Here is a 19,960-nt window from a genome sequence, read left to right on the forward strand (position 1 = left end):
AAAACGAAAGGAGAAAATCTCATGAGTCATGTTTCTGTTTGTCTGTTTCTGTCGGATTTTATTCCAGGGAAACGAAACTCGGGGCGCGTTCACACCGCAGGAACGCTTGTGGTCCGCGCCGCGTTATTCGCGCGAAACTGTTCGCGCTGCTCAACAGTCACCAGGAAGCAACATTTTTCGGTTATTTTCCTCCACACTCTTTGTCTTGTCTCTCCGTCTTGTCTTCCTGTCTTCCTGCACCTCTTTTATTTCGCCTCCAGTCGGCCGCGCTGCAGCGAAGTCGCGTCTCTTCGTTTCGCCTCAGACTTCGACGTCCCGCCTCTAAAACTCGCTTCGCCTTTGCTTGTGAAACATCGTCACATTATTTGCAGCAGAGCAGGAGCTGGACACGATCACACTGAGCCGTCGGAGCCAAAGCAGCATCAAGAGCAACAATCAGCCATCAGAGAGGGACCATCAGAGACCTGCTGGGTGGAGGAAACAGCTGGAGGATGAGGTGAGAAGCTGCTGCTGCTGCTTTTCATTCAGGACTAAACTAAGAGCATCATTATGGCTCATTTCATTCTTTCTTATTGAGTCCCAGAATACCGCTTCTTCTTTTCTTTTCTTCAGGAGCACAGACCTCGTTAAATTAGTATTTTAGTATTAGTATTTCTCTCTTTTAAAAACATTTGATTAATTGTTTTCTGATATATAGTCTAGTTCCGGTAGAGAAGCACTAAACACTGTAAACATTAACACTGTATGTGATGAAAAACTCACTTTTTATCAGCTTGTTACTTCTCATTTGGGATCAGAAAACCTCAGTGACTGTAGTTGCATCTTTTCGACCTTCACTCACGCTCCGATCAATACTGTGATTGGTTTGTGGAAGGTGCCTGAGCTGCTCCAGCAGCTGCAGATGTGGTGACAACATATTTTCCTCTTGTGTAAACTGTTTTTCTGTCTTCTAGTTCAGTAGCATCAACGTTAGCGATGCTCACTTCTTTTTGCCTGCTGCAACTTGGCAGAACTAAAGTCGTCCTGCAGTGTGAGCGTGCCCTGAGTTTCGTTTTGCAGGAATAAAAACTGACAGCCACAAACCTTTCTGTCACACTGAAGGAGGAAAACATGACTCGTGAGATTTTCTCTGAAGCAGATTTAAAGTTGAAGCAGCTGTTTTAGTTGAGACGAAGCCACCGTTACCTGTACTTGTTGCTTCCTTTCTTTGTTCTCTTCTTTTTCCACTCTTAATGCTTCCTTCTTTCCTTCCTGCCTTTAACCATGCCTTTCTTTCTTTCAGCCGTCACCTTGATTCTTTCCTTCCCGTCCTTCCTTCCTTATTTCCTTGCTGTCTGTTCAGTGCTCCTCATCCCTTCCTTCCTTCTGTCCAGTCAATGTTCCTTCCTCCGTTTCTATCCTGGTCATTGAATGCACTTTACTTACTCCCTTCCATCCATCCTTCCATCACTCCTTCCTTATTTACCTTCTGTCAATTCAGTAGTCCCGACTTTATTTTTTTCCTTCCTCTCCTCCTACCCCCCTCCTCGTTAGTTTGCTGTCTGTTCTATGCTTGTGCATGCCTTCCTTCATTGTTTCCTTGCTATCTATCTCCTTTCTTCCTTCTGTCCTTCCTCCCTTCCCTCCTGTCCATTTAATGCTCTTTCCTTCCTCATTTCCTTGTTTTCCATTCACTGCTCCTGACACCACTTCTGTCCTCCATCTTCCCGTGACATGAACAGTGTTTATCTGAACGCTGCAGCCTTCAGAGTGTGTTGACTGATGATGACTGATATTCTTCCTCTCCATCAGTGCTGCTCGTAGTCAGTCGACCCCGGGGTCCGAGCTGGAGGCCCTGCAGTGTCACTTCACCTGGGATCTGGACGCCAGCAGGCCCAAACTTTTGCGTCTCAAGGAGAAGCTGGAGGACGTGGGCACCGAGGAGGGAAACGCTTGGCTGGGTCACCTTTACAACCTGCGGGGGTACATTCAGCACAAGCTGGGGTTCACCGAAGACGCCCAGAGTTTCTTCAAGAAGGCTGCAGAGGCCTTCCGCCAGACAAGAGAGGCAGCCTCAGATGAGGGTCCCTGGTTAGTGGTGAACTACGGGAACCTGGCCTGGCTGCACCACCACCTGGGAGAACAAGCAGAGAGTCAAGCTTACCTGTCAAAGGTCGACGCCCTGACGAATGAATACCCGTCTCCGTCCCAGGACGAGCTCCATCCGGAGATCTACGCCGAAAAAGCCTGGACCCTGATGAAGTTCAGCGGGGACAAACAGCTGCTGGCTGCAGATTGTTTCCAGAGAGCCATCAGGATGCAGCCGGACATGGTGGAGTGGAACAGCAGCCGTCTCATAGGGTTAGCGAGGGCCAGTAAGCACAGCGAGACGGGGCTGGAGGCTGACGTCTTAGAGGAAATGAGAATCGCTAAGGAACAGGATCCGGAGAACTTGTACCTTGCTGCCGCCTACCTGAAGCAATGTGCCGAGAAAGGAGAAAGAGTTGAAGATGAGGCGCGAGAGTTAGCCAGAAAGATTTTGAGAAACCCCGTCAGCAGCTACAGCGGTATGAAAGCAGTGCTCAGGGTTTACAGGAGCGCCCTGTCTGTCGACGAGGCCATTGGTTTGGCAGAGGAGGCTCTGGAAAACCACCCAGATGTACGTTTTCTGAAAAGATGCGTGGCCCTCTGCTACAAATGGAAGATCATTTTTAACAGCGACAGTCGGCCAATACGAAGCACGATAGACAGAGCGATCAGTCTCTATCAGGAGGTGATTTCTCTTTACCCTCACTCTTCACTGGTGAAGAAAATAGACCTCGCAAATATATACGCAAAGGCAAACCAGGCTGAAGCTGGGCACATCTACCAGGAACTGCTGGAAAGGGATCTGGAACCGGCAGACCAACAAATGATTTACCACCACTATGCAAATTATTTAAACTTCCATCGGCAGGATCGGCGCGGGTCAGTGAGGTACCACATGAAGGCGGCTGCGATACCGCATCAGTCCTTCTTCCGTGACAAGAGCGTCAAAGTCCTGGAGAAGATCAGGGACAGAGGCAGGAACCGAATGTGTGGAGAGATCGAGGAGTTTCTGGCAAACCTGCCGCAGCCGTAGTGTTTTCACCTGCACTGCTTCTAGTTATTGCTTTAACCTAAAAAAAGTCTGCACACACGCAGTAATTTGATTACACTTCCTGCAGGAAGGATGACTTCTTAAAGAAAAAAGGACGTGAGAAGCCCCACTGATGGCAGTTTGCGTAGCATTCACTGTGGACGTGCTAAAATGTCACTACGAGAATTCAGTTAATTCCATAATTAATTAAAATCCTTTGATTGATGATCTTTTTCTGAACTGTAGCCAGTGTTTATCATTGTTTTAAGTGTTTTAAGCTTATATAAAATCATAATTCTCTGCATGAAACTTGCTTTGCTTGAAGCTTTGACAAATAAAACTGATTTATGATGTAATGATCTGAATATTATCACCAAATGCAACTAATGTCACGCTGTATTCTACACAATACTAATAAACACACACGATGCACACAAAGAAATCTTCTGTAAGTTGCTTGTTTTGATGGTTGCACTGTAAGAAATCCATGTGGCTGACGAGAGAAGCACACTTGTTTAATTTTGACCTTTCCAAAGATTAATTTAGCATTTTTTCAGACGTCCTTTTCGCCACACGGTGAAGCACAGCTGTAATATTTTCAGCACGTGTTACTTAACCTGATAAAGTTCTTCCCGTCAATCAACGTCAATCATGAGTCGTGAGTCTTCGTCAGGAATCAATCAAATCTCCACAAACACACGACTAATGAATCAGCGTTTTTATTTCTATGAACAAACAGAGACATGTTTCCGACATGTACACAGTTCCTGAAGGGGTCAATAAACGGCCGTAATTATCAGCATTATTAGATTTTTCTCTCTGCAGATGAGCGAGGGGTCAGATACTGCACATACACACTGCTGAGCTTTACATCTGTAATATCTGACAACATCCAAAACTGAATTATTCAAAAAATGTAATTTAACAAAGTGAAAAGTCAAAAAGATTCAAAAGACAAGATCTCTGACAGTTACGAGGTAAAAATAAAAAAGAAGAAGAAGAAGAAACAGACGGAGATATGAAATCACTCGTTTCCTCTTCGGCTCTTCTTGTGACTCTTCTTTGAACTCCTGTGGTGTGAAAGAAACAAGATGAGCCGTTCACACCTCATCACTGATGATCAATCACAGCAGATGTAATTACAAACAGGAACAGAAACATTTCACTTTCAGACGATTCGATCGAAGCTCCGGAAGCTTCGACGGCGAGAATAAACAACCACAGAGGGGTGAAAGCTGTGACTGACTTCCAGGTCAGCGTCGTGAGTTATTCAGGATTTAAACGAGTTATTAAAGTTGTGGTTCGGCAGCTCGTGTTCATGTGACCGGAGCTTTGGTAGTTTTGGTGAAGCTGCAGAGGACGCCGGCCTCACGTGTCACTCACCTCTCTGGAGACTTGGAGTGGCTGCGATGTCTGTGGCTCCGGTGGTGACCTGTTCAAAACGACGAGAACCAAACACCTTCATCAAATCATCACACCCGGTGAGACTGTTCCTCTTCTGCAGAATCACTGTAACTACGTTTATCTGCTCTGATTCAAACTTACAGTACTTTAAGTACAAATTCGAGGTACTTGTGCTTTACTTGAGTATTTCTATTTTATGCAGCTTCATCCTTGTTCTCCACGTCTCAGAGGTAAATACTGTACTTTTTACTCCACAACATGTAACTGACAGATTCAGCTACTACTTCCTGTCCAGTGAAAAGCACGTATCTCCACGTGTTGACTGTTTGTGATGAACTGAAGGGTGAAGGTTTTCTTTGTGTCTTGAGGAAATTCTCGTCCTTCTTCAGCTAAATAAACTCTTTAAAAGCCTCTTGGATCAGCTGGAAAATGCATCATCACAGAGCTGGCAAATAACTTTTTAGAGATTTGCAGAAGCAGCAAGTTTTTGGTGAAAGTAAAAATGTGTCATAACATTTGTCAAAATAATCACTTTTTTTTGCACGTCGCTCAGCCAAACCACAAACATACAGTCAGGGGTCATTTTCTGAGGTACATCTGGACAATCTGCTTCAATCCAATAACCGCACACGGGCATACATTTAACCTTTCTTATGTTAACGTGGAGTGGAGTTATACGTGTTTGACTGAGGTCACAGTTCAAAGTGGAGTTGAAATGCACTTCATTATATGGAGGTCTGTTTTTGTTCTGATGATGCTGCATTCATGACATCACATAAAAAGAGTCTGGCTCTCTGACAATAAACTTGGTCTTCACAGGAAAACTGAGACACTGAAGCAACAAAGGCTACTCCTGCTGCCACCTTCTGGTGGAGCAGTTCTCCACAATTTACAATTACTAAGCTTTTTCTTAGCTCCCTGTGTGCATTCAGGCTGCGCTCATGCTAACATCCATCCCACAGCTTTTCTCCTTTGTTCACCTGGGGATTTGGAGCGGTGGCGTCTGTCTCTGGACCGGCTGCGATGGCGGCGCGGACTCTTGCTGCGATGGCGGTCTCTTCGGGGCGAGGGGCTGAGTACATACGACAATGGACATCGATGAGTGTGGGCTACAAACATTATATTTAAAGGCGACTTAATTTCAAGGATTTCAGCCAAAAGCAAACATACCTTCTCCTCTTTGGGGATCTGCTCCTCCTGGAAAATAAACCCAGAGGATTTGTTTTAGAGCTGAAATCAGGATTTAGAATCAGTTCACAGAAGTCCACATTCAGCTGTGAAAGTTAATGAAAACACAAACCGTCTGGGCGAGCGACTGCGCCTGTAACGAGGTGACGGCGATCGACGAGGTCTGTCGTTGTCACGGTAACTGCGTCTGTGGGGTTCGGGGGTCTGGAGTCTCTCCAGCTGCGGGCGGAAAAACGCGAACATTTAAAAACCCGCGGAAAAGTCCCGCGTGACAACAAACTGATCCTGCTTTCTGTCAGTCGATCAGCAGTTCGTTGATTATGAGTGAGACCACATTCAAAAGCTTCAGACTTCAATAACTTCCATGGCAACAATCTGTGGGACTCAGTGGGCCTCTGACATGTAGCCCGTTCATCATATAAACTAAATACATGTATATACTGCTGCCACAACCACTCAACATACATCTCAGGGCTTACTTACTATCATTTGAACACAGAAGAAATGAAATATTCAATCTCTAAAGATCTGAACAAATTTAAAATTCACAGTTTTACAATCACTATAAAGCTTAATATAATCACATAATAAAACTCATGAACAAGTGCGTCAGATCAAAAACCCATCAGATAAAATCGTACTGAACTTTTCCTGATGACGGTCTGAGGACTGAACGTTGTTAATAAAGTGAGTATCACTGTGTATCGGGGTCAGGAAACAACTAGTTCGCCGACGTGTTGATACCAAACTATCTGAGAAGAATGTGATGAAGCATTTTGGTTTCAACATCAGAGGTAAAAAGTTCATGGATGAGGGTAAGACTGTTCAGCTGCCTTAGAGCAACATTATTAATGTGATTACCCAGGTGAGGCAGCAGAACGTTAACCCTCCATCGCTCAGGATTAAAATAATCTTCAAATATATTTGAACAATTGCTGTTTCAGGTCTCGTTAACTTGAGTTTGGTTTTCATGAAACATGACAGCTCTAATGGACCAAGAGGGAGAGTTTCATTCACTCTGACTGCCTGACAGAAGCATGGAGACACACACAGTGTACAGCTGCTCTGCCGGCCTGGGGTGGGGTGGTTAGGATCAGCCGGGCAGGTTGTTCAATGTTTCATTATTACCTTCTCTTCTTCCTCGTCTTCTTCTTCACTGCTCTCCACCTCATCCAGGTCTTCCTCCAGAGCACTGATACGTGGATCCAGCATCTCAGCCTCCTCAAGGACGTGTCTCTTCTATAACACGCACACACACACACACACACACATCAGTGGTGTAGGCACTAACATCGAGCTGTGTGTGATAGACGTGATGTCAACGTACCTGTAGGCGGGGCAGAATGATGTCACACATCCTCTCTGCATGAAGAAGCTCATCAATAAACTCGTCCACGTGCATCAACTCAAACTCTAAAACGAGAGAAAAAAGGTGAAGAGGAGCGAAAGCAACCTGAACGTCCACAACATAATCAGAGTTCAGACAAAAGCTCTAAAAACTACCTGGAATCTAATTTTTTCCAAATTAAACTGCTAATTGTGGCCCTGCCCTGAATAATGACTGAAACCAGTAATGACTGCTTACGGGGCTGCTCTGGAGAAGTCAACCCATCAACATCAAACACGGCTACGATGAGTTGATGAATGATTCGTGGAGCGATTGTCAACCCTCACCTCCGTTTCTGTTCTGGCTCTTGATTTTTCTGTAGTCGTTGTACAGCGGCTCCAGGTATTTGTAGCAATCCACCGCAGTGCCAGTTAACCTCATGTACATCGCTCCGAGCAGACGAACGTATCTAATAAAACAAAAAGGCAGCATGGTAACGATCCAGAACGAGCCCAGCGTGAGTACACAAATATCATGTCAGCTTGGCAAGTACACATAATGTCTGTATATTCATTCTGATGTCTTTGTGACCACAGTGCATGAAAAACACCTTTTCAAGATATCAACCCATCTGAGAAGTGATGTGTTGTTTCTAGAAGTATGTGGTCCTATGACCAGAATGTTTACTTATTTTACACATTGTTCACACTTTGTAACCCTTAAGGTTGAAAAATCCCTTTTTGTTGATTTGTTTGGTTGGCTGGTTTGTTAATGAAGGGAATACAGCACCAACGTCCACTTTATTCTCCCAATAGATTGAAACTCACTTGAAATCCTCATTTTTGATGAACTCAACAATGATGTCTTTTTCAGGTTGAATCTGCAGCATCTTCAGGGTGAGGCAGAGGAAGGGCGTGGGCTTGATGTTTCCACCATAAACTCCACCAACATACTTCAGCTCCATGGCTTTGTCAACAACCAGCTCGGCTGTGGACGACACAACAACATGCACACGGGCGATTAACATTGTCACTGTGAATCAGAAAAGGCCAAAGAGGCTCTTTATAATCTACAGTATAAGTGTTTTCTGTAGCATTAAGATTTGCCTTCACTGGAAAACTGATCTAGAACATAATTAAACAGAAGTATGAGGGCAGTCTCATATTATCACTGCAAAGTCATGTTAAAAGAATTAGCTACTGGACAGTCAAATCTCAAATATATACTAGTTATAGCTTTAAAATGTTTTGTTTTTATTAGTCCTAGAGCTGCACTGATTTGTTAATTAATAATAAACAATAATAAACTATTGTGATTATTGATTGTTTAAGACCAAGTAAAAAAAAAAGGTAAAACTATGAAAACATTTGATGGCTCCACCTTATCTAATGTGAAGATTTATTGTTTACTGTTTTTTCAGTCTTCTGTTATAGTACTGGGAGGGGGGCGTTTGGTTGGACAAAATAAACAGTTACGAGAACAAACTTTGAGCTGCAGCCTTACTTGTTATTTTTGTAACTTGAATACATCTAAAGTAGACAAACACTGTTAGCTACGCAATCCAGGTTGAAAAGAGACCAAATTAACAATACTGTTACTCAAGTAAACTACATGGTTCCGTAAAAGTGAGGGTTGTTTCACATGAACTGAAATATATCAACGTTAGGCGAACAACAGTGGGGTGAAATCTGCCGGGTTGTCGGTTAACGTTATTACACTAGCGACAGAAAGCTAACGTTAGCTCCCTAGCTAACATGCTACTCACCCGTCAGACCGAAGCACTCCTCCTTCCAGTATTTAGACTCGTATATTCGCGTCCGGGTGATTTTCTCCACCAGATACTGCGGGTTAGTCCCGTGTATACTGTTAGCATCTTTAACGGTTCGATTTGCCATCGGAATGAAAAAAGAGTTACTGAACTAGCATGGACACAGCAGCAATAGCAGCAGCACCGGCGGAAACGTACATAACACTTCCGGTTACAGAATTATCCGTAAATAAAAACAGATTAATAACAGAACAAAGTTGGTTTTTAATCAGAAAATACAGGAAGGGCTTTTTGAGTCTTACTCACAAAATAACAACACAACAAAAAAAAAAACAACAAACAACGGACGCGTCTTAAACGCATGCGTGTATACTTCCGGTACAGTAGGTGGCGACATGCACCTTTCATGCCGGTTTTATTAACGCCATTAAAACTAGCGAAGAAGAAGGCGGAAATGACGGAATTTTCGCGCGAAATGTTGTTTTCAGTGTAGCGTTGACTCGAGATTGAAGTTTTCTTTTTTCGATCCAGGCTTTGAATTAAACCATATAAACGGCGCAGATCGGGACCACCCTTCTACAAAAGTCTTATTTTTGTTTTGATTGTCGTTTTATCGGAGCTCGTGCAGCAAGCAAACCGCGAGGAAACGGGATGAAATATTTCACCAGACTGAGAGTTCGACGAGCCTACAGTTGGCTGGAAGAGCCTTTACGGTTCAACAGGAAGTTAAAAACCTATGAATATCGGTAAGTAACGTTAAGTTCATGTCTTTGGGAGAACAGGAACTATTTCCACCATTTTCGTATTGAAATACAGCTCAATTATTAATCTTTGTCTGCATTTTATATGACTTATACATCTACTTTAATCATGACTTGAATCGTGTTAGAAAAAAGTGAAAAATTGCTTTTAAGTTTCCTCTGATCCATTGGTGACGTCTTCCACTGTCTTGTTTTGTTCGATCAACCGTCCAGACCTTAAACATATTGATTATTTTAATCACATAAGACAAGGAAGAACAGCAAATTATCTTATTTGAGAACCAGGAAATCAGTCATGTGATTTATTGGTTTTAATGGGCTGCTTTCTTTATAACTACATAATCTGATAAAAGAATCAGAATGGTTACACATTAATTTTCAATTGACTAATTGATTAATCAACTGATTGTTTAGTTTTATTACCTGTTGCCCCTTTTTTCTACTTGTTGTATTTTTCTATTTAAGTTTGAATTAAGGTGAAATCAATTAAATACGCTCTTAATGCCGTTTGGAAGAGATCCGGACAAGTCAGGTACAAAAAGGCGAGCTTTTGTCTTAAATTTATGGTGAAATGTGTCGCACTGACCAGATTTGACGCTGCATTGATCCTCCAAACATCCAGGCATGAACAGGGCGACTCAAACCATTTGAACAAGAAGAAATTTCACAAAGACACAAACACACCAGAAGTTGTTTGAACTTTATGCCTCGGTCTTATTCCACAAATACATAAATCTCTGTATGGATGGAAGACAATAAAATAATATGACAGAGTGGCAGGTGTCACACTGAAGGATCACTTAACTTAAGACAGATACAGAAACCATGTGTCACACTAAAAGAGTAAAACAACACTTAGACCAGCTTAAACTGGGTATTTAAGATCCCCATGTGACTCTTTACAAGCTGGTAATTGTTGATCACGGCAGTTTTATTGTGAAATTCCGGCTTTTGCTTCCATAATCAAAGTGCACTCATGTCTTTTTGTGCGTCAGCTCTTTGGCCATCCGAGTGGAGGGTCTCCCGAGGACCACCGTCATTACCACCGGCCAGCACATCCTCATCGAGGGAGATGATGAAGACAACCCGTACGTGGCCAGAGTCGTCAAGCTGTTCGGTGACGGTGAGTCGCGCTCAGTGTGTCCGGAGGGACTTGACGTGGCTCAGACGGTGTGGCTGAACGTCCTGTCGTTGTGTTTCAGAGAACGGGAAGCAGAAAAAGGCGGTGGTTCAGTGGTTTGTCCGTGTGTCCGAGGTGCCTTTGAGCAAACTGAAGCTGCTGGGCAGAGAGCCCCACCCACAGGAGATCTTCTTCTACCAGGGTCGAAGCTGTGACGACGAGGTCAACGCAGAGTCCATCCTCAGACCTGTGCAGGTGAAGGACGGAGGGACGCTATTAGATGTTAAGTGTGTATCTGACACACTGAAATAACAGCTGCAGCCCAGTGTAGCTGCTCTTTGCTAATGATAAATGCACTCAAATCATTTTTCACATTAACACACTGAAATGTTAACTTTACGATGCCGAGGAGCAGCACCAGCAGGCTGAGGTGGAGTTCAGGAAAGAAAGGATCGGGCTTTGATCGGCTTTATTTCAGCTAAGATGATCCGTTAAAGCTTGTCTGGATCAGACTCGACACCGATCATCAGGATCGGACGTCTCTATTTCAAACGTGACTGAGTTAGAACAAAGGAAGATCACAAGCGGGATGTGCTCCTCCTGAATTTAGCTGAATTAACCCTTTAGCTTCCTGTTTCTTTCTCGGACAGGTGAAGCACCTGGATGGAGCGGCTCCGTTCCCGGACTCTGGTGATAAAGACACTCTGTACGTGAAGCTGTCCTGGGACTCCAAGACCTTCAGCGTGGTGGACTCTGCGCTGGTGGACTCTGGCGCCTCTGAACATGCACCAGCGTCCTCTCTTCCTCCCCGTCCCAAACCCTCCCTCCCCCCTTCGCCCCCGTGCTCCCCACCCACGGCGGCTCCGGCGTCGCGGGGCCCCTCTCGACGCGCTCTGCCGACCCCGGACCTCGCCGTCATGCGCCGGGCCTTGTCGGGGGAACCGAGGCACAGCAGGGCCACCATGAGCGCGGGGAGGGCCGGCGCCGCGGAGGCCGAGTCGCTGCACTCCGCCACCAAACTGTCAGCTTCGAAATGTCTGAGCGCCAAAAGGAGGAGCTCCTCCGCCAGGACGCCCGGAGTCCGCAAGAAACTGGAGCTGAGCAGTGAGTGAGGACCAGCAGAGTCCACAACGCTTCGCCGTACCGACTTCTCCGGCTGTGGTCTCACTAGATTTTAGAAAACTACACAACATGAAACAGAGAGAAGAGAGCGGCCACTGAATGTATCAGCACTATGACAACAAGCTCCGCCCTTTGATCTCTAAACGGCAGCTTATTAAAAGTGAAGTCAAACACAGGAGAGCTGTGATGTCAGCTGAAGGTGGAGTTACCAGTTTAGCTTCATACTCGACCAGTGGCGTGCACAGAATATTTGAAGGGCAGGGGCGAAAAGGAAAAAAAGGGCACATATAGCATGTCCTCGCCACTGAAGAGGGCACTTTAGAGCGCGTTTTGGCTCCCAGGGGGCACTTTAGCGCGCCTTTTGGCTCCTAAGAGGGCACTTTAGCATGCGTTTTGTCTCCCGGGTGGCTCTTTAGCACGTGTTTTTCAAAAACTGGGCCACGAGGAGGGGCAGTCCCCCCCCCCCCACGCCACTGTACTCGACCATTTTGGTGAAATTCAGACAAAAACACTATTTATGACCATACAAGGTCGACATTTTATAAAAAACACATTTTCCCGCCACTGTTTTGTTGGATTTGTGGCCCGATGATTGAAAGAAATTGAGACAAATAATAAAAATTCTCGCTGACTTTCTCCGTGAAACGATCCTTCATCATTTAAGGGCTGTTTAACGATCATCTGATGTGTAATTTTGACTCTTTCAGCACAAATGGTTCACTTGCTCACTCTTCACTCTGCTGGTTCTCGTGTTTGTCTCCTCGTCCGTCAGGTCCAAACAAGACGTCGAGCCGCGAGGAAGTCCTGAGCCAGCTGCTCGACCAGGAGCTGGAGTCGGAGGTGATGCTGGCTCAGAGGCTGTCGTCTTCTCCTCCTCAGGTGCTGCCCCTCGCCCACGGCCTCACCCCCCTCAGGACGGCCTCCAGAACGCCTGCTGCTCGGTGCCCCTTCCCCCTGAAGCCCTCCGTCGTCGTCCTCAGCAAACCGTCTGTGTCTGAGACGATCAGTCCGCCATCGTCTGCCAGAGACGACTCCGCCAGGTCAGAGTCCACATGATGCCCACTGATGGCGCTCTCTCCTCTAGCGCCACCATGAGGTTCACATGTGAGGTTTAACTGACATCTCAGCATCTGTGGGATCAACATGTTAACGTGTCCAGTAGTCGGTGTTTTCTGCCAGTTAGCACGCTAACATGCTAACATAACGCCGTAAACATATTACCCGCTAAACATCTTCATTTTCATTGTGAGCATGTTAGCATTTAGCCTCACAGAGCTGCTAGCATGGCTGTCAGGACCGTCTGTACCAGACGCTTCAGCGCTAACAACACATCAGTTCTAATCAGTTTCAGCACACATGGAGCAAAAAGGTTCGTTCACCAGTTCATCAGCCCGATCTCTGCAGACAGCTGTCAGCTAGCCTTAGCTAGCGTTAGCTACCCAGCAGGGAGAGCTTTCCGAAGCAGAGATGAAACTTCATCAACAAACAGACCTCAGATCAGTGTGCAGAGGCTTTTTCAGTCGTTCTCAACCTCTTTCTTTTCTATCAGTGAGTACAGCCCAGACTAAAGTTACATATTTTATGAATATTTAAACTTTATATGATGAACTGTACAGTGAAAGACGGCAGGAAGTTTGGATGGATTCTATTTCCCGATATTTTTAGTAACTTTCTATACAAATATCCACATTATGTGTTTTTAATCTTTAATAATCATAAATACATATTTAATAGGCTTAATTTTCAACACATTCAGTGTTTCTTCTCGGACTCTTGGCCGTTGTTCAGGATACTGTGGCATGTGAACACCTGATCCAGGTTTGTGGCTCACTGTCAGCCACGTGGACAGACGTGTCCTCTGCTGGAGTTTCATGGCCGGTTGTAGTTAAGGTGCTTAAACAGATAAAGTGGCTTCAGTTGGTTGTTTTAAAAGGAAAGAGCCAGTTTAAAGGGTCAGACTCACTGGTGCCTCTTCCAGGCAGCTGACGGATAAAAGTCCTCAGCAGGGTGATGGGATGGAGGCGGGGTTACCCACCGGCTCAGGGAAGACGCTCAGAGGACGAAATGCAACGCCGAGGAGGAAGCCCGCCACCAGGGGGCAGACGTGAGTCACACACTGCAGGCCTGGTGGCTGGTTAGCAACGAGTCCTGGAGCACAACAAAGTGGTGTGTGATGAAACCGGGGAGAGGATCTTCACACCTGTAGTTCACACCTGTAGTTCACACCTGTGGGCATGTGGTGGGTTTTATTTTGTCAGTCTTCAGGTGCTGGAGGTGTGAATATTCACAGCCGGTGTTACTGTTTTAGTGTCAGCTGTCTCACATCATGTGATGAGGAGGATGAGTTAGTGTCTCCACGGTGATTTAACCCAAAAAAAAACAATGTGTCTCCAAACAGAGCCTCCACTCCCTCTGGAAAAAGGGACCCGAAAACCCTGAAGGAACCAGCACTGGCAGTGCTGTGAGTACTGTGAGAGTGAGAGCGAGAGTGTGTGTGAGAGTGTGAGTGATAGACTGAGAGTGTGAGTGTGTGTGTGTGTGTGAGAGCAAGAGTGTGTGCGCGTCTGTGTGTGAGTGTGCATGCGTGCGTGCGTGTGCGTTTCTGTGCGCACGTCTGCCGCAATGCACTCTGGGGAAATCAGTCCGATCATGAACATGTGACTGATCGCTCCTTTGTTCTGCTGCTGTGTGTTGATGTGCGTTGCGTGATGATTTGTGATGATGTGCGTTGCGTGTTGTGTGATGTGCGTTGATGTGCGTTGCGTGATGTGCACAGGGCCGAAGTGGACAATGAAAACTCTCCGATGCTGCCGGACGCCACCACGCCGAGGAGCTCGAAGAGGAAGTCGGCCCAGCTGGTGTCGTCTCGCATCAGGAAACAGCTGTGAGTCGTCCGTGGTGACGCCGTGACGATGGGTTCATTCGTCTTCTGTGTCCTCAGAGAACTGAACTCTCTGTCTGTGATCAGGAATCTTCTGGACGGCCCGCTGGACCTGAACTCAGACGCAGAGGACGAGGACGAGTTTGTTCCCTCCAAGAAGGAGCTGCAGAGCAGCAGTGAGGAAGATGATGAAGAGGAGGCCGGGGCGGATAGTGACGAGGAAGTGACGTTGAAAAAAAGCAGACATGCTGAGTCGGGTTCTCGAACTCCCCGATCGAAGCAGAAAACTCGCTCCTCGACCAGAACGCCACGAAAAACGCCCAACAGGAAGGTAAAAGTCCCGGAAGCACGCGAATCTGAGACAATCTGCTCGCCGCTTTTTGCTCACACTGTTTCCTGTTTCGACAGATGACGGCCGGCACGGCACGGACTCCCCGCTGCGCCACTCCCAGCATCCCCAGCCGGTCGCTGCCGGCCCGACAGCCAGCGAATGTTCTGGAAGAGGCCAGAACGAGGTGAGACGCACCAATCGGTGACCTCTGACCCTGACCTGCGTTAGTGTGTGTTCATGTGTGTATTAATGCATTATGGTGTGTGTCGGTGTGTGTTGTTGGTGTGTGTGGGTGTGTGTTGATCAGGCTGCACGTGTCCTCGGTGCCGGAGTCTCTGCCCTGCAGGGAGCAGGAGTTTCAGGACATCTTCAGCTTCGTGGAGAGCAAGATCATAGACGGCACCGGAGGGTAAGATCCACGTCCTGACGCTGGTCCGGTCCTCGACCCGTGACCCTGCCGCCCCCCCCCCCCCCCCCCCCCCCCCCCCCATGCAGCAGGCTGTCAGACATCATGCCCGTTAATTATAGACCAGAAGTTTCCCTCATGTACAAACTGTCAGGTGTGACACTCAGCATATCAGCGGCTTCTTTATTCTTCAGTAAATCAAAGTCCAACTAATGATTCTGTTATTAATCTTCTGATTATTTTCTTGATTAATCAATTAATCGCTTGATCTGCGAATTATTAGACAATTTTGAAAACCTTCATCATAATTTTTCAGTGAGTCGTCTTCAACCAAAAGTCCAGATAAATCTCTCAGTTTAGAATAAAACGTGTTTCCATCGATTGATTTAATGATTGAAGGCTGAGGGAGAATCGATTCTCGCTGTCTGATTTGTTGTCTTGTTCCCGCTGCAGGTGTATGTACATCTCAGGCGTGCCAGGCACCGGGAAGACGGCCACAGTCCACGAGGTGATGCGCTGTCTGCAGCACGCCGCCGACGTGGACGAGATCCCTCCTTTCCACTTCATCGAGATCAACGGGATGAAGATGACCGATCCTCATCAGGCATACGTCCAGATCCTGCAGGTGAGACTGGCTCTGTGGGAGAGGAGAGTGATGCTAAGCTAGGCTAAACATGCCCTGTATCTCACTCCTGAGAAGGCAAACAGCTGTTTTCCTTCCTGATTTCTGTTTGATCTGAATGAAAGCGTGGTGCGTTCACTGACCGGCGGTCTCGTCTGTGCAGAAACTGACGGGTCAGAAGGCCACGGCCGACCACGCGGCCGCTCTGCTGGAGAAGAGGTTCAGCAACGCTGCACCCAGGAAGGAGACCACCGTGCTGCTGGTGGATGAAGTAAGAACTTAAATATTGTGTGTGTGTGTGTGTGTGTGTGTGTGTGTGTGTGTGTGTACTAGGCGTGTTCTGATTTTCTACACATTCACATAATAATAATAATTAAGATGTTTGGTTGTGAAACAGAATTTCAGAAGCTGTGTCTAAGCTGGAGGTCATCATGTGACCGCTGACTAACCCTGTTCCTGCTGTGTAGTTGGACCTGTTGTGGACCAGGAAGCAGAACGTGATGTACAACCTGTTCGACTGGCCGACGCGGCGCCACGCCCGCCTCGTGGTGCTGACCATCGCCAACACCATGGACCTGCCAGAGAGGATCATGATCAACAGAGTGGCCAGCAGGCTGGTGAGGCAGCGTCCACCTGAACGTCCTCCTTAAATTGTGATTGGTCCAAAACCTGAAGACGTTCACTTCACTGTCCCATAAAACAGAGAAACTCAGCAAACCTGCACACTCAATGAGCTGAAACTGAGGAATTCGTGTTGCTTGAAAAATGACTGAAACGATTAATAGGCAATTAGAATAGTTAGTCGATTGACTAATCAATCAGCTAATCGTTTCAGATCTAATCTTAATTATAGAACGAGAGCAGGTCAGAGCCTCTAAATACTGTCACTGTAATCTGTCGTGGCGATTTGTCCTCAAACAAATAATAAAAAGCAAAACAAAAATCAACTAAATCAAAATCAGTCGGCCTCTGCGGCTCCAAGGGAGCGAATCAGACGCAGGGAAAAATGAGTCCGCTGTCCAGGCGTCACGTTTAGTGCGCTTTATTTTACATTCAGCATCAATGTAAATCAAGTCTGCGGCCTCTTGCCCTTCCTGGTGCCCCCGATCCTCTGCCTGCCCACCCATATATGTTCACCTGACCCGCCCAAGTCGCCCAGCAGCTTCAAAACAAAAGCATTAACAAGTTCTCAAATTAATTAAAATACTGATGCTAATGTTGTGATCAAACTAATTAAAATATATTCTTCAAACAAAACAGCAACAAAATAAATGATTTTATTTTATTACAAAACAATGAAAAGATCCAACAACATCCAAACTGCATTCAGTGTGTGTGTCTGTGTGTGTCTGTGTGTGTGCGCCTGTGTGTGTGCGCGTGTGTCTGTGTGTGTGCGCGTGTCTGTCTGTCTGTCTGTCTGTCTGTGTGCGCGTGTATGTGTGTGTGTCTGTCTGTGTGTGTGTGTGTGTGTGTATGTGTGTGCGTGTGTGTGCTTGTGTGTCTGTGTGCGTGTGTGTGTTTGTGCGTGTGTGAAGTCTGGTCGACACAATCACAGAAGCTGCGGCTCAAGAAAGTTGTTAAAAGTCATAAATGTAATGGAGGTGGTGTTCAGGTGTTCAGTCTGCCGCCGGCTCCGATGTGTTTCTGCGACTGCAGGAGACGTTCTCCACCTCTAACCTGAGGGTGGGGTCGTCTTGACGCCGGTTGCACCGCGGCTGCGACTCGTGTCACTAACTTTTTGCAAAGTTGTTTTAAATTCATTCGAGAAATGATGACGGTTAACCCGCAGTCACATGACGCTCCGCTTGTGCTCCTGGACGCAGGGTTTGACCAGGATGTCGTTCCAGCCGTACAGCTTCAAGCAGCTGCAGCAGATCATCATGTCGAGGCTGAACAAGGTGAAGGCCTTCGAGGAGGACGCCCTCCAGCTGGTGTCCAGGAAGGTAAACGACGTCTTTCACACCTGCGCTGAGCTCATCCACAGGTGTGACTAACTCCTCCCCCTCCGCTCCGGCAGGTGGCCGCTCTGTCGGGCGACGCTCGCCGATGTTTGGACATCTGTCGCCGGGCGACGGAGATCTGCGAGCACTCTGCCGCCGACCCTTCCGCCACGGGATTGGTGGGAATGAGTCACGTGATGGAGGCGCTGAACGAGATGTTTTCCTCCGCCTACGTCACCGCCATCAAGTGAGAGTCTGGCTTTGGTCACATTCAGGAAGCGCTGATTCACTGTAGCTGAGACGAGATAAAGTGACCGCCATGTTTGTTCAGGTGTGCGTCGGTGCAGGAGCAGCTCTTCCTCAGGGCCGTCATCGCTGAGTTTCGCCGGCTCGGATTGGAGGAGGCCACCTTCCAACAGGTAAGGCTCAGCGAACCAGATGAAGCAGTGCCTCTAAACAGGGATTTTCTCTTTTATTTTTACTAAAGTAAAAGTTTGATGTTTTGGTGGAGCTCAAAGGTCAAAGTTTAATTCTGTTTTCTGATGTCGTCACCATAAAAGAAGAAGTTCAGCTGAGTTTAATGAATAAAACTCTTCAGTTCTGTGTAGGATTTTTTTGTAATGTAACAGCGTCAGAGCTGAAATAGGTGTTTTGTGGTCATATAAATGTCTTTATGGTGCTGTTAGACCGTCCTGAGACGCGTTCGTCCGTCTGTGTGCCGCAAACAGTTTTTTTACTGCAGTGAAAATGTTGTTTTTGAAGATTTTAACACCAACAGAGTCAGAAACAATCCACAAATAATACAATAATAATGATATCAGAGTATCCTAATCTTTCCTAATCTCATAATCCTAATCTCATGCAACGCACGAAACTGCGGTTCTTCTGTCGTCTTCATCACTGGAGGGCTCTTCTTCAGAGCTTCTCCAGCGGCACCTGAACTCACCACAGACACTTGACTCGTCTCTGATCTGCCGTGACGTTCAGGTGACGGCGGACATGCAGTGCACAGGTGGTGGTATATGTGTGTGCATGTGGGGTCGGGTCAGCAGGGGCTCGTACAGGCTCATCTGGCCCTGCGGGTGACCGTGTGGGCTACAGTCTACACGCTTCTGGATTGATTTGGTCCAGATCCTGGCCTGGTCCCGAAGCACAGAACCTGGGTAATTGTTCCTGCTTCCCCCTCTGTGTCGTCTCTCAGGTGTTTGTGCAGCACCAGGCTCTGTGTCGGGTGGAGGGTCTGCAGCCCGTCAGCGTGTCGGAGGGCCTGGCGGTGTGTCAGCGGCTGGGAGCCTGCAGGTTACTGCTGCTGGAGCCCAGTCGCCTGGGAGTCCTGCAGCGTGTCCGGCTCAACGTGAGCCAGGACGACGTGCTCTATGCCCTGAAGGCGGACTGAAGGACGTCCTCGTCGGCTGTCTGTATGTACTGTATACAGATACCTGATACTTTATCATCATGTTGTATTTGTACGTTTGGCACAAAGGGCGTTTTGCTTTATTTGTCTCTATTTGTCTTTATTTCTATTCAATTTTAGCCTTTAGAGATTATTCAGTGTAAAAATAAAATCTATCCAAAGAATGGAACTGGAATTACTGTTTTTCCTCAAATATCCCTGAGTCATGTCTGCAGGTTTGCCTTCCAGGCTCTGCAGCGTGAAGACAACCTGTATGTAGCCTTAGGGCGCAGGATGGCGACTGAAGGCCACTCAGATTAGAATATCGACCGTTTTATCAACTCTTCAGCAAACTGGACTTTGGTGGCAGGACAGTAAGAACCATGTTACACTTTAGTCTAATTAGGACAGCACAAACGACATGGCCTACATGGCACTCCGTCCCTCCGGGAGACGGTCATGAGCTGTTAGACCACACATTCGTCTGCAGCAGGAACAGGACACTGGGAAGCAGCTGTGGCTGATTCATGTCAGTGGAGTCTGCTCTGGTAGACATTTGGAGAAGCAAACACCCTGAAGGTAGGGTTTTACCTTTTTGTC

At 46.8% G+C, this 19,960-nt stretch overlaps 3 protein-coding genes across 3 annotated transcripts; 2 read left to right on the forward strand and 1 right to left on the reverse strand.

Moving 5' to 3' along the window:
- The first annotated feature begins 235 nt into the window (after positions 1 to 235).
- LOC121605200 (interferon-induced protein with tetratricopeptide repeats 1B-like) lies at positions 236 to 3,548 on the forward strand. Its single transcript, XM_041935019.1, has 2 exons — positions 236 to 496; positions 1,792 to 3,548. The coding sequence occupies exons 1-2, from the start codon at positions 492 to 494 to the stop codon at positions 3,098 to 3,100; spliced, it is 1,314 nt and encodes a 437-aa protein (XP_041790953.1). The 5' UTR covers positions 236 to 491; the 3' UTR covers positions 3,101 to 3,548.
- A 258-nt stretch (positions 3,549 to 3,806) lies between these two features.
- prpf38a (pre-mRNA processing factor 38A) lies at positions 3,807 to 8,962 on the reverse strand. Its single transcript, XM_041935622.1, has 10 exons — positions 8,782 to 8,962; positions 7,844 to 8,003; positions 7,364 to 7,485; positions 7,017 to 7,102; positions 6,818 to 6,928; positions 5,802 to 5,908; positions 5,672 to 5,698; positions 5,482 to 5,573; positions 4,481 to 4,529; positions 3,807 to 4,167 (listed from the first exon to the last, which is right to left on the reverse strand). The coding sequence occupies exons 1-10, from the start codon at positions 8,909 to 8,911 to the stop codon at positions 4,122 to 4,124; spliced, it is 930 nt and encodes a 309-aa protein (XP_041791556.1). The 5' UTR covers positions 8,912 to 8,962; the 3' UTR covers positions 3,807 to 4,121.
- A 305-nt stretch (positions 8,963 to 9,267) lies between these two features.
- orc1 (origin recognition complex, subunit 1) lies at positions 9,268 to 19,525 on the forward strand. Its single transcript, XM_041935558.1, has 17 exons — positions 9,268 to 9,530; positions 10,541 to 10,668; positions 10,748 to 10,920; positions 11,316 to 11,769; positions 12,560 to 12,827; positions 14,186 to 14,248; positions 14,564 to 14,671; positions 14,756 to 14,999; positions 15,077 to 15,183; positions 15,307 to 15,408; positions 15,859 to 16,030; positions 16,191 to 16,298; positions 16,495 to 16,644; positions 17,851 to 17,970; positions 18,045 to 18,214; positions 18,299 to 18,386; positions 19,169 to 19,525. Exons 1-17 carry the CDS (start codon positions 9,436 to 9,438, stop codon positions 19,361 to 19,363), a joined length of 2,745 nt encoding a protein of 914 aa, XP_041791492.1. The 5' UTR covers positions 9,268 to 9,435; the 3' UTR covers positions 19,364 to 19,525.
- The last annotated feature ends 435 nt before the right edge of the window (positions 19,526 to 19,960 follow it).

The sequence above is a fragment of the Chelmon rostratus genome, chromosome 4, assembly GCF_017976325.1.
Source record: "Chelmon rostratus isolate fCheRos1 chromosome 4, fCheRos1.pri, whole genome shotgun sequence".
NCBI lineage: Eukaryota > Metazoa > Chordata > Actinopteri > Chaetodontiformes > Chaetodontidae > Chelmon > Chelmon rostratus.

Coding starts and splice junctions, on each gene's coding strand:
- prpf38a (XM_041935622.1), bottom strand. CDS start 8,911: ATGGCAAATCGAACCGTTAAAGATGCTAACAGTATACACGGGACTAAC. Junction 8,004..8,781: donor GGAGTGCTTCGGTCTGACGG/GTGAGTAGCATG, acceptor TGTCGTCCACAG/CCGAGCTGGTTGTTGACAAA. Junction 5,909..6,817: donor AAGACGAGGAAGAAGAGAAG/GTAATAATGAAA, acceptor TTCCGCCCGCAG/CTGGAGAGACTCCAGACCCC.
- orc1 (XM_041935558.1), top strand. CDS start 9,436: ATGAAATATTTCACCAGACTGAGAGTTCGACGAGCCTACAGTTGGCTG. Junction 14,249..14,563: donor GAACCAGCACTGGCAGTGCT/GTGAGTACTGTG, acceptor TGATGTGCACAG/GGCCGAAGTGGACAATGAAA. Junction 17,971..18,044: donor TCCAGCTGGTGTCCAGGAAG/GTAAACGACGTC, acceptor CCGCTCCGGCAG/GTGGCCGCTCTGTCGGGCGA.